The sequence below is a fragment of the Oppia nitens genome, unplaced genomic scaffold (assembly GCF_028296485.1).
Source record: "Oppia nitens isolate AA-2021 unplaced genomic scaffold, nextdenovo-longstitch-racon4-pilon3 scaffold29_pilon_pilon_pilon, whole genome shotgun sequence".
NCBI lineage: Eukaryota > Metazoa > Arthropoda > Arachnida > Sarcoptiformes > Oppiidae > Oppia > Oppia nitens.
In genome coordinates, this window is record NW_026533209.1 from 879518 (window position 1) to 890388 (window position 10871).

The window sequence follows — 10871 nt, forward strand, 5'->3', positions numbered from 1 at the left end:
TAATCCCGATCCAACTCCATGTCCATCATTGTGGTGTAATCCCGGTTGTTATCAATACTGTCCCGATAAACAAGTATTTACTGAAATCAACGGTAGTTGTATACCATTAAATCAATGTAAAAAGGGTTAAAAACTAATTATCTTATGAGTTAACTGTTAACTGTTAACCTATTTAAAATCATATATTTTTTTAAATATGAAAATTATTAAGCAAATATATTATTGTAATTATAAACATAATTTTTAAATAATGTTTTTAAACTAAATTGATGATAAATTAACTATTGATTTAATTTTATGTATATTTATGGATATTTTTTTACATTTTATTACTATTATTATTAGTTTTGATAATTTTATAATAAATAAAAATATATAATAATAATTTGTACCAAAAAATATATTAATATATTAATAAATAAATAAAGTTAATATGAATTTTTTCTTTCATCTCTCTCTCTCTCTCTCTCTCTCTCTCTCTCTCTCTCTCTCTCTCTGTGTGTGTATGTGTGTAACTGAAAATTATAAATTAAAAAATAAGTTTTTTTCAATATAATTTTAATAGTAAAATATTATAGCAATACATATACATGTATTTGTGATAAAATTGATTTAAACAATGCTATTAAATATCATGTATTAAGCAATTCATTGCAGTATTTCATTCAAAACTGTAGATCAAAACACTAAACACGTGATTATTATTTGTTTTGTTTATAAACTGTTTGTGAATTAAATGTCTAAACAATAATTGTGTCTTTAATTTGTTTTAGTATTGAATTGAATGTGATTTATGTTTACAATCATTGATTGATTGTATGAATACATTGAATCATGACATCAATGGATGTAACAGTTGATGACATTTTGGATCAGCTCTGGAGTGAAAACAGACGACTTCTCAAAGAGTTATTGTTTGCCAATAAATGTCTGAAAATTTTTAATCAATTAAGAAATGAATTGAATTTGATTTATAAGAAGTTTGAAACACAATTGAATACTGAAGACAAGTTCAATCATTTAAGACATCAATTGAATTTGATTTATCAACAAAATAGTGTTTACAAAGACTTGGCCATAGATGACGACATTAAGTGTCAATCGAGAGCTTCAAAAGTTGTCATCAATAGTGGCAATGGTGTGATAGATATACAAGATATCAGTTATTTACCGGAAGAGACAGTTATATGCGAACCACTGGACATACTTGTAAACGAAGTGGTCATCGATGGTACACAAGATTATGATAATAATCATAGTGAAGATGATGATGAAGATGAACAAGACGTACAAGAAATGGTTGTCAATAAGACAAATGTTGATTACAGTGATATCGAAGAAGAACAACAAACGACACCAATTCAATCAACTAATGAAATGATCGGCGATTGTGACCAACAAAATGATGGAAAAATTAGTCAAAAAACAGAAACTAACGCTAAGAAGATTAAAACCAAATCTATGTTTGCAAAAGTTGTCGACAAATGTGGCGCCAATTTCTTCAAGTGTTTAGTCCGCAATTGTGACAAAAAATTTAATAATATGAAAACATTGCGAAGACATCAACGAAATCAGCATCAAATTAGACGAAGCAAATTAGGAAGACATATATGTCATTACAAGAACTGCGACTATGAGACCAAAGTTGTCGACGAGTTTGTTAAACACATTCAGTATATCCATAGAGACGATCGACCGTTTGCTTGTCTTCTGGATAATTGTAAAAAAGCATTTAAAGAGATCAAAGATCTCAAAAGTCATCAAACGGTTCATATTAGTGATGATAAACAATTAGAAGAAGAAGAAGAAAAAGACAATAAAACTGATCCGTTATACGAAAAAATCATTGACTATTCTGGTGCTCATGTCTTTAGGTGTTTGTTTCGCGACTGTTTGAAGAAATTTTCGAGTATACCATCCGTAATACGACACCAAAGAGAAGGACATCATATTGTAAGAGCCATTACAGGAATAGGAAGAAATCGATGTCATTACGATAACTGTAACTTTGAGACAATATTTAGTCGAGATTTTATTGAACACATGAGTTATGTCCATCAAGACGACCGACCATTTATCTGTCGTATCGATGATTGTTTGACAGCTTTCAAAAAGATTGTCGATCTTAGAGAACATCAATCGAAATGTCATTTTAGTTTACCCGAACAGTCCAACAATGATTGTACAATAAAAGTCGATGACAACGATAATGATAATAAAGAGGACATTGTTTTGCAAGCAATCAATGAAGTGATTGATAATTATGGTGACGATCAAAGTGACAATCGATTGTTTGATAAAATTACCGACAATTCTGGTCACCTTATGTATCGATGTCTGTACAGTAACTGTTATAAACAGTACACTAGTCGTCAATCAGTTCTGTTTCATTGGAGAACAATACACGAAGTGACTGACAGAAGACAACGAAGCCATAAATGTCATTATAATGACTGCAATTTTGAAACGATAGTAATCGACGATTTCGTTACACATATGATTGATATCCATCGAGATTGTCGTCCATTTGTCTGTCGTATTGGCAATTGTGACGAAGCGTACAAAACATATTCAGAACTTAAGAATCATCAACTGATTCATTTAAGAGGTAAACAATTAAAAGAAACAAATGTAACACAAATTAATGGGGAAGTAGTAGATAAAAGTTGTGATCAATCAATGTCTTCAAATAATAGACAATCATTGACAACTGACAATGAGATTAATGATAATACTAATAATAATAAATTGTTTGAAGAGATTACCGATTCATTTGGTTTTACTCTAAGATGTCTTTATAATAACTGTTACAAAAAGTTTAAGAACAAACACTCATTATTTAAACACCAGAGACAGAAACATCAGATGAAAAGAAATAATTTATCCAAATATAAGTGTCAACAAAATGATTGTCAGTTTGTATCGGCAAATCTCAGTGAATTTGGTCGACATATGAAAGATGTTCACAATGAAGACAAACTATTTCGGTGTCATTATGATAACTGTAATAAATCCTACAAATATCGAATCGATCTGATCCGTCATCAATCATTACATAGCAATCGGTTGTTTCATTGTCCGGTCACTGCTTGTAATCAAGTTTTACCGACAGTTATCCAATTGAAACGACACTATCGTTTGTTTCATTTGCACAAAACCATTGAGTTTGTCGACGGCTCATTCAAATGCAGGTATCCTAACTGTAACCGTAAGTATAGACAAAAATCGGATGTCCGAAGACACCAGAGGGATGTTCACGAAGGACAACGACAACGTAAGAAAAGCAGTTCATTCAAATGCCATTACGACGGCTGTTCTGTTGATTGTCTAACCAAAGAGCGACTTGACAGACATATATCGTTGGTTCACTTAATGGAAACACCGTTTCACTGTACTATCGATGGCTGTCAGAAGGCATTCAAATTGAAACAAACACTGGACCGACACCTATTGGCCCACAACAAACAGGCACTAGTTTGCAGTTACGGTGATTGTAGAGAAAAGTTCAAATCTATGGTAGCATTCAGATATCATATGGAAGAACACACCAAAACGGCAACAATCAATTGTACAGAACCGGGATGTGAGCTAAAGTTTCTCAATAAAACACACTTGAAATGGCATAAGAGTACTGTCCATAGGATTAAAAAGCAATATTTGCATCGATGTCCATGGCCTGGATGTGACTATTACGGTAAAAATATTACTCAACACAAATCGGTTCACACTGGCGTCAAACGGTACGCCTGTATTTGGCCAAAGTGTGGCAAATCATTCAACAATCCCGGCGATCTCGAGGGTCATATGAATGTACATAAGAATATCAAGCCGTATGCCTGTACTTGGCCCGGATGTGACTACCGGTGCGCTCATTCAACTGGTCTACAACATCACCGTAAAATACATAAATAAAAAATAAGTAACAATAATAAAAATTTAAAAATATTTATATAAAAAAAATTATAAAAAATTTAAGAAACTAATTTTTATCATGTTATGTAAATTGTGTTTCATTGTCCAATTAATTTAGATTTATTTATAATTAATTATAATTTTTTAATAAATTTAATAAATAGTAGTTATATTACGGTTATAATTAGTTTTTCAAATACTTTTTATATTGGTATACAATAATATTAGTCAATGATTTATTACAATATTATTAAGATTTTTGTATTATCTATTGATTATCTAATGTAATCTCAATTACAATTAAGTGATGGCATAATCTGCAATCAAATCGGGAGCCGACAAACATGTTTAAAGACATCATAACATATTAATAAATAACAAATGTATTGCTATTATATATGTATTGTATTTTTTTAGTACATATACTATAATACCGTATGTATTATGCAATGCATTGGAAAAAATCAATATTCATTGTATACAAACATACACTAAACACGTGACTATTGTTTTGTTTATTATTATTATTATTATAACTGTAATAAAAATGTAACAAAAATATATATTCAAACAATTTATTGTGACTTTAATTATAAATAGTTATTGAACTAAATTTTTTAATTATGTTTATAATCATTGAGTGATTGTATGTATGTATGAATACATTGAATAATGTCACCAATGGTTGTGACAATTGATGACATTTTGGATCAGTTGTGGATTGAAAACAAACGACTTGTCAATGAATTATTGTTTGCCAACAAATTGAAGACATTTTTGTTGAAATTGTTTGACAAATATGAAGAACATATCGATGGAGAAGACAAACATGAGTTCAAACAATTGCAAGAAGTGATTAAAAATAGGATCCAATTGAGAGACAATGAGTATGAAGAGGAGGACAGTCATGTCGTGGACAGAAATATCAATGAAATTAATGTTTGCAATAGTAGTTCAACGGTTAGATCTACAGATAGTATGGGTAAAGTAGGATCAGATGAGACAAATATATATAAAAGAATCGGACAAGAAGTGTGTCAATTGAAGGTTAAGGGAAATGAAGATAACAGTCATATCCGGGATATTCAAAGGCAGACAAACGATGAAAATGTTGTTAAAAAATCATTAATACCGATAAAAATTGTTAAAATAACGACAAATAATGACCAGAAAGAAAGTTATCAATTCATACCAATGAAAGCGACGAACATAAGTGATGGCAGACCTACTGATAAATCAATTAACAATAAAATCTCTAATAATCATGATTTAGATGACAGACCGTTTGAATGTCCTATTGATGGATGTCTTAAAACTTTTAAGAGAAACTATGAACTTGTATTACATAATCAAGCATTTCATTCAAACCTAACTCCAAGTCAGAAGACTTTTTTGTCGAACAAAAAGATATGTAAATCCATGGAAAAGACAAACAATGAAAATGTTGTTAAAAAATCAATAATACCGATAAAAATTGTTAAAATTACGACAAATAATGATCAGAAAGAGAGTTATCAATTCATACCTGTTTGTCGACCACCAGTCAGTCAACCAGTTGACAGATCTACTGATAGATTGTTTAGATGTCGTGTTAATGGATGTCTTAAAACTTTCAAAAAAAACTATGAACTTGTATTACATGAACTAGAAGTTCATTCAAAAACAATTGGCTGCGAGTTTGATGGCTGTCGTCGAAAGTTTCGACTGAATCATGAAATGAAACAACATTTGGCCGAACATAACAACCAACCGAAACAAGTGATGGATAAATCTGATTCAGAAAATATACAAAAAGTTGATAACATTAATCAAGTAATCGATAAGCAAAAAGATGTTAGTGTTGTTCACAAATCAACTGATATTACGACAACTAACGACCAGAAAGAGGGTTCAATTATCACAAAAATCTATAATAAACATGATTTAGAAGACGGACCGTTTGAATGTCCTATTGATGGATGTCTTAAAACTTTTAAAATAAACTATGAATTAGTATTACATAAACAAAGAGTTCATTCAAACCGAACTCGCGGTCAGAAAATATTTTTGTCGAACAAAAAGATATGTAAATCCACGGAAAAGATTCAAAAGAAGAAAATGATTTTCGATCAAATTAGTGGAAAATATAAGTGTCGTTACGATGACTGCGATAAGAAATTTAATACGAAGAGTGCTCTTCGATACCATGAGAGGATACATCACGAAAGGGATACAACAAAGTGGTTGAATTGTCAGTACACTGATTGTCAGTTTCAATGTCTGCAAGGATCTAATATGAAAGAACATCTTAATTCCAAACATTCGGACGTTAAGACATTCGTCTGTTCCTACAGTGGATGTACTAAAGCATACAAAACATCGCGTAGTTTACGAATACATTCACTTATTCATACAAATACTGTACATAAATGTGTTGTCGATGGCTGTCAAAGAAAGTTCAGACATAAAACTAATTTGACGAGACATATGGCCGAACATAAGAGCGAACCGACACTTAAGTGTCCAGTAAAGGGATGTCTGGAAAAGTTCTTCAGTGATAAAGAGATATTCAGACATCGGAGGAAAGTCCACAATATAATGTATCGGAAAGGTATTAAACACAGATGTGATTGGCCCGGATGTGATTGGATCGGCTATGGTCTAAGTTTTCATAAAAAACAACATTTGGGAGAAAAACCATTTGTCTGCGATTGGCCTCAATGTGACAAACGATTTATAACATTGGGTAATCTTCAGAACCATTTGAATGTTCACAACAATGTTAAACCATATGTGTGTCTTTGGCCCGGATGTGACTACCGGTGCGCTAATGGGGGTAATATTATTACACATAGAAAAAGAGTACACGAAATGAAGTTATGAAATAATTAATTTTGATATGTTTTTTATATTTTATAACACAATAATTAATTATATTATATAATCAAACAATTTTATTGACAAAATTAATAACTTTCAGTTCATTGTTTATTTATTTATTTATTTTAGTACAAGTCATATATTTAAAATAAAATTTAATTTTATAATTTAATACAATTAATTGAGATAATATTCACAAAAATATATATAAATAAAATTACGTTATGTTAAAAAATTATTATCCAATTATTTTATTTCAATATTTTTTTTATAAATAAATGCCATATTATTAATATTTGAATTTAGAATTAATTAATAAAATTATATATTATATAACATTTTTTTTTGAAAAAAAATATTTCAGTTTAACTAACATCAGTAACTACAGTACTTTAAAGTCCATAAATATATTAAATTTAAAATTATAATTATAATACTTTATATAATATAAAGTTTATATACTGTTATAATAAACATTTGTAGATAAGCTAATGTTCCCCACAGTCAGTGAAATCAATGTTTACAAACAAAGTGTTTGTTTTGAATATTGAAACAAATATTTGAATTGATTTTTAATATTGAATTAAATTTGAATTATGTTTACAATCATTGAATGATTGTATAAATACATTGAATGATGACATCAATGGTTGTGACAATTGAAGACATTTTGGATCAATTGTGGAGTGAAAACAAACGACTTCTCAAAGAGTTATTGTTTGCCAACAAATGTCTGAATATTTTGGATGAATTGAAATCAGAATTGAATTTAATTTACAAGAAATTTGAAACACAACTGAACACTGAAGACAAGTTCAACCAATTGAGAGATCAATTGAATAATATTTGCGATCAAAGACATGATAAAGATTTTGCAGAAACTAATCGGAAAACATGTTATATAAGCGATACAAATGATACAAAAGTTGTGGATAAGTCTGATTCAGAAGATATACAAGAAGTTGTTAACAATAATCAAGTCATTGATAACCACAAAGATGTTATTGTTGTCCAAAGATTAACTGATACAGTGATCAATAGTAGTAGTAGTAGTAGCGACCAACAAAGTGTTAAACTCTTACCTCCGATGAAACCGCAGCCATCAGTTAGTCGCGATAATCTCAAAATTGCTGATAAATGTATAAACAATAAAGTGATTACAAGTAAAGATTGCTTTGACTCGACAACCAATTCATATATTTGTCGGCAAAATAATTGTAACAAATCTATCAAAAATTTGAAAATATTTTTGTCGCACCAAAAGATATGTAAACCCATTGAAAAGATTCAAAAAAAGAAACTGATTTTTGATAAAAATAGTGGAAAATATAAATGTCGTTACGACGGCTGCGATAAGAAATATTGTGGAAAAGGTAGTCTACGGTCACACGAGAGGATATATCACGAAAGGGATACAACAAAGTGGTTGTATTGTCAGTACAGTGACTGTCAGTTTCAATGTCTTAGCGAATACCCAATGAAATTACATCTCAATGGCAAACATTCGGACGTTAAGACATTTGTCTGTTCCTACAGTGGATGTTATAAAACTTTCAAAACAAAGAAGTGTTTACAAATACATTCACATATTCACACAAATACTGTACATAAATGTGATGTCGATGGCTGTGAAAGAAAGTTCAGTCAAAAAAATAAGTTGACGAGACATATGGCCGAACATAAGAACGAACCGACACTTAAGTGTCCAATAAAGGGATGTCTGGATAAGTTCTTCAATGATAAAGAGATATTCAGACATCGGAGGAAAGTCCACAATATAATGAATCGGAAAGATATTAAACGCAGATGTGATTGGCCCGGATGTGATTGGATCGGCTTTGGTCTAAGTTTTCATAAAAGACAACATTTGGGAGAAAAACCATTTGTCTGCGATTGGCCTCAATGTGACAAACGGTTTATAACATCGGGAAATCTTAAGAACCATTTGAATGTTCACAACAATGTTAAACCATATGTATGTCTTTGGCCCGGATGTGACTACCGGTGCGCTAATGGGGGTAATATTATTACACATAGAAAAAGAGTACACGAAAAGAAGTTATGAAATAATTAATTTTGATATGTTTTTTATATTTTATAACACAATAATTAATTATATATGATATAATCAAACAATTTTATCGACAAAATTAATAAATTAATTAAAGTTCATTGTTGCTATTTATGTATTTTTTTAGTACAAGTCATATATTTAAAATAAAATTTAATATAATTAATTTAATATAATTAATTTAATATAATTAATTTAATATAATTAATTGAGATAAAATGCCATATTATTAATATTTTAATGTATAATTAATTAATAAAATTATTTATTATATTATATAATATTTTTTTGAAAAAAAATATTTCAGTTTAACTAATTCATTAACTACTTTAAAGTATATAAATATATTAAATTTAAAATTATAATACTTTATATAATATAAAGTTTATATACTGTTATAATAAACATTTGTAGATAAGCTAATGTTCCCCACAGTCAGTGAAATCAATGTTTACAAACAAAGTGTTTGTTTTGAATATTGAAACAAATATTTGAATTGATTTTTAGTATTGAATTGAATTTGAATTATGTTTACAATCATTGAGTGATTGTATGAATACATTGAATGATAACAACAATGGTTGTGACAATTGATGACATTTTGGATCAATTGTGGAGTGAAAACACACGACTACTCAAAGAGTTAGTGTTTGCCAACAAATGTCTGAATATTTTGGATGATTTGAAATCAGAATTGAATTTAATTTACAAGAAATTTGAGACACAACTGAACAGTGAAAACAAGTTCAACCAATTGAGAGATCAATTGAATTATATTTGCAGTGAAAGACATGACAAAGATTTTGCAGAAATTAATCGGAAAACATGTTATATAAGCGATACAAATGATGCTAAAGATTATATAAATGATACAAAAGTTGTGGATAAGTCTGATTCAGAACATATACAAGAAGTTGTGGACAATAATCAAGTCATCGATAATCACAAAGATGTTACTGTTGTCCAAAGATTAACTGATACAGTGATCAGTAGTAGTAGTAGTAGTAGTAGTAGTGACCAACAAAGTGGTAAACTTTTACCTACGATGAAACCGCAGCAATCAATGACCGACAATCGGATTCATATTAAACCCCGATTTTTGATAATACGTCCCAATAATGTTGGACACAAAGTGTCTGATTTTAAGACAAACTCATTAATACAACTAAAGACAACTAAATTATCATTAATTAGTTTATCTAATAATAATAATAATAATAAAGTGATTACAAGTAGTGATTGCTTTGATTCGATAACCAATTCATACATTTGTCGGCAAAATAATTGTTACAAATCTTACGAAAATTTTAATAAATTTCTAATTCACAGAAACATATGTCAGTCAATGGAAAAGATTGAAAAGAAGAAATTGATTTTAGATAAAAATAGTGGAAAATATAAGTGTCATTACGAGGGCTGCGATAAGACATTTTGGGGAAGAGGTAGTCTGCGATACCACAAGAGGTTACATCACGAAAGGGATACAACAAAGACATTGAATTGTCAGTACACTGACTGTCAGTTTCAATGTCTGCAAGAATACCAAATGAAAATACATCTCAATTGCAAACATTCAGACGTTAAGACAATTGTCTGTTCCAACAGTGGATGTTATAAAACATTCAAAACATTGCGTAGTTTACGAATACATTCACTTATTCACACAAAGACTGTACATAAATGTGATGTCGATGGCTGTCAAAGAAACTTCAGATATAAAACTAATTTGACGAAACATATGGCCGAACACAGGAGGAGTGAACCGACACTTTAGTGTCGGTGGAAAAAAGGATGTCTGGAAAAGTTGTTCAGCGATAAAGACAAACAGTCATCAGTACAGAAAAGTCCATAACTAATGTGTGTCAGACAAAAATTAAACACTAATGGCTAACAGCTAATGGGGGGTAAATTAATATGATTTTAATTTAAAATTTTTAAACATAGAAAGGGAGTACACACACAAAAATTATAAGGAAAAATGTTTTTAATAATACAATAAACGTAATTATAATTATATAATTAATTTATT

At 29.6% G+C, this 10871-nt stretch overlaps 3 protein-coding genes across 3 annotated transcripts; all 3 read left to right on the forward strand.

Annotated features, from left to right (window-relative positions):
* Nucleotides 1-799: 799 nt before the first annotated feature.
* Nucleotides 800-6774, forward strand: LOC128954746 (uncharacterized). The gene is made up of 2 exons (XM_054300341.1): nucleotides 800-3895; nucleotides 4583-6774. The coding sequence occupies exons 1-2, from the start codon at nucleotides 835-837 to the stop codon at nucleotides 6772-6774; spliced, it is 5253 nt and encodes a 1750-aa protein (XP_054156316.1). The 5' UTR covers nucleotides 800-834.
* A 634-nt stretch (nucleotides 6775-7408) lies between these two features.
* On the forward strand, nucleotides 7409-8836 carry LOC128954747 (zinc finger protein 675-like). Its single transcript, XM_054300342.1, has one exon. It carries the CDS (start codon nucleotides 7409-7411, stop codon nucleotides 8834-8836), a length of 1428 nt encoding a protein of 475 aa, XP_054156317.1.
* A 583-nt stretch (nucleotides 8837-9419) lies between these two features.
* On the forward strand, nucleotides 9420-10616 carry LOC128954748 (zinc finger protein GLI2-like). Its single transcript, XM_054300343.1, has 2 exons — nucleotides 9420-9976; nucleotides 10172-10616. The coding sequence occupies exons 1-2, from the start codon at nucleotides 9420-9422 to the stop codon at nucleotides 10614-10616; spliced, it is 1002 nt and encodes a 333-aa protein (XP_054156318.1).
* Nucleotides 10617-10871: the final 255 nt, after the last annotated feature.

What these genes read in the sequence shown, in the direction of transcription:
- LOC128954746 (XM_054300341.1), top strand. Translation starts at nt 835, where the DNA reads ATGACATCAATGGATGTAACAGTTGATGACATTTTGGATCAGCTCTGG. An exon ending in AACTGGTCTACAACATCACC is followed by an intron (nt 3,896 to 4,582) that starts GTAAAATACATA and finishes GAATACATTGAA; the next exon opens with TAATGTCACCAATGGTTGTG.
- LOC128954747 (XM_054300342.1), top strand. Translation starts at nt 7,409, where the DNA reads ATGACATCAATGGTTGTGACAATTGAAGACATTTTGGATCAATTGTGG.
- LOC128954748 (XM_054300343.1), top strand. Translation starts at nt 9,420, where the DNA reads ATGGTTGTGACAATTGATGACATTTTGGATCAATTGTGGAGTGAAAAC. An exon ending in AATAATGTTGGACACAAAGT is followed by an intron (nt 9,977 to 10,171) that starts GTCTGATTTTAA and finishes TCTAATTCACAG; the next exon opens with AAACATATGTCAGTCAATGG.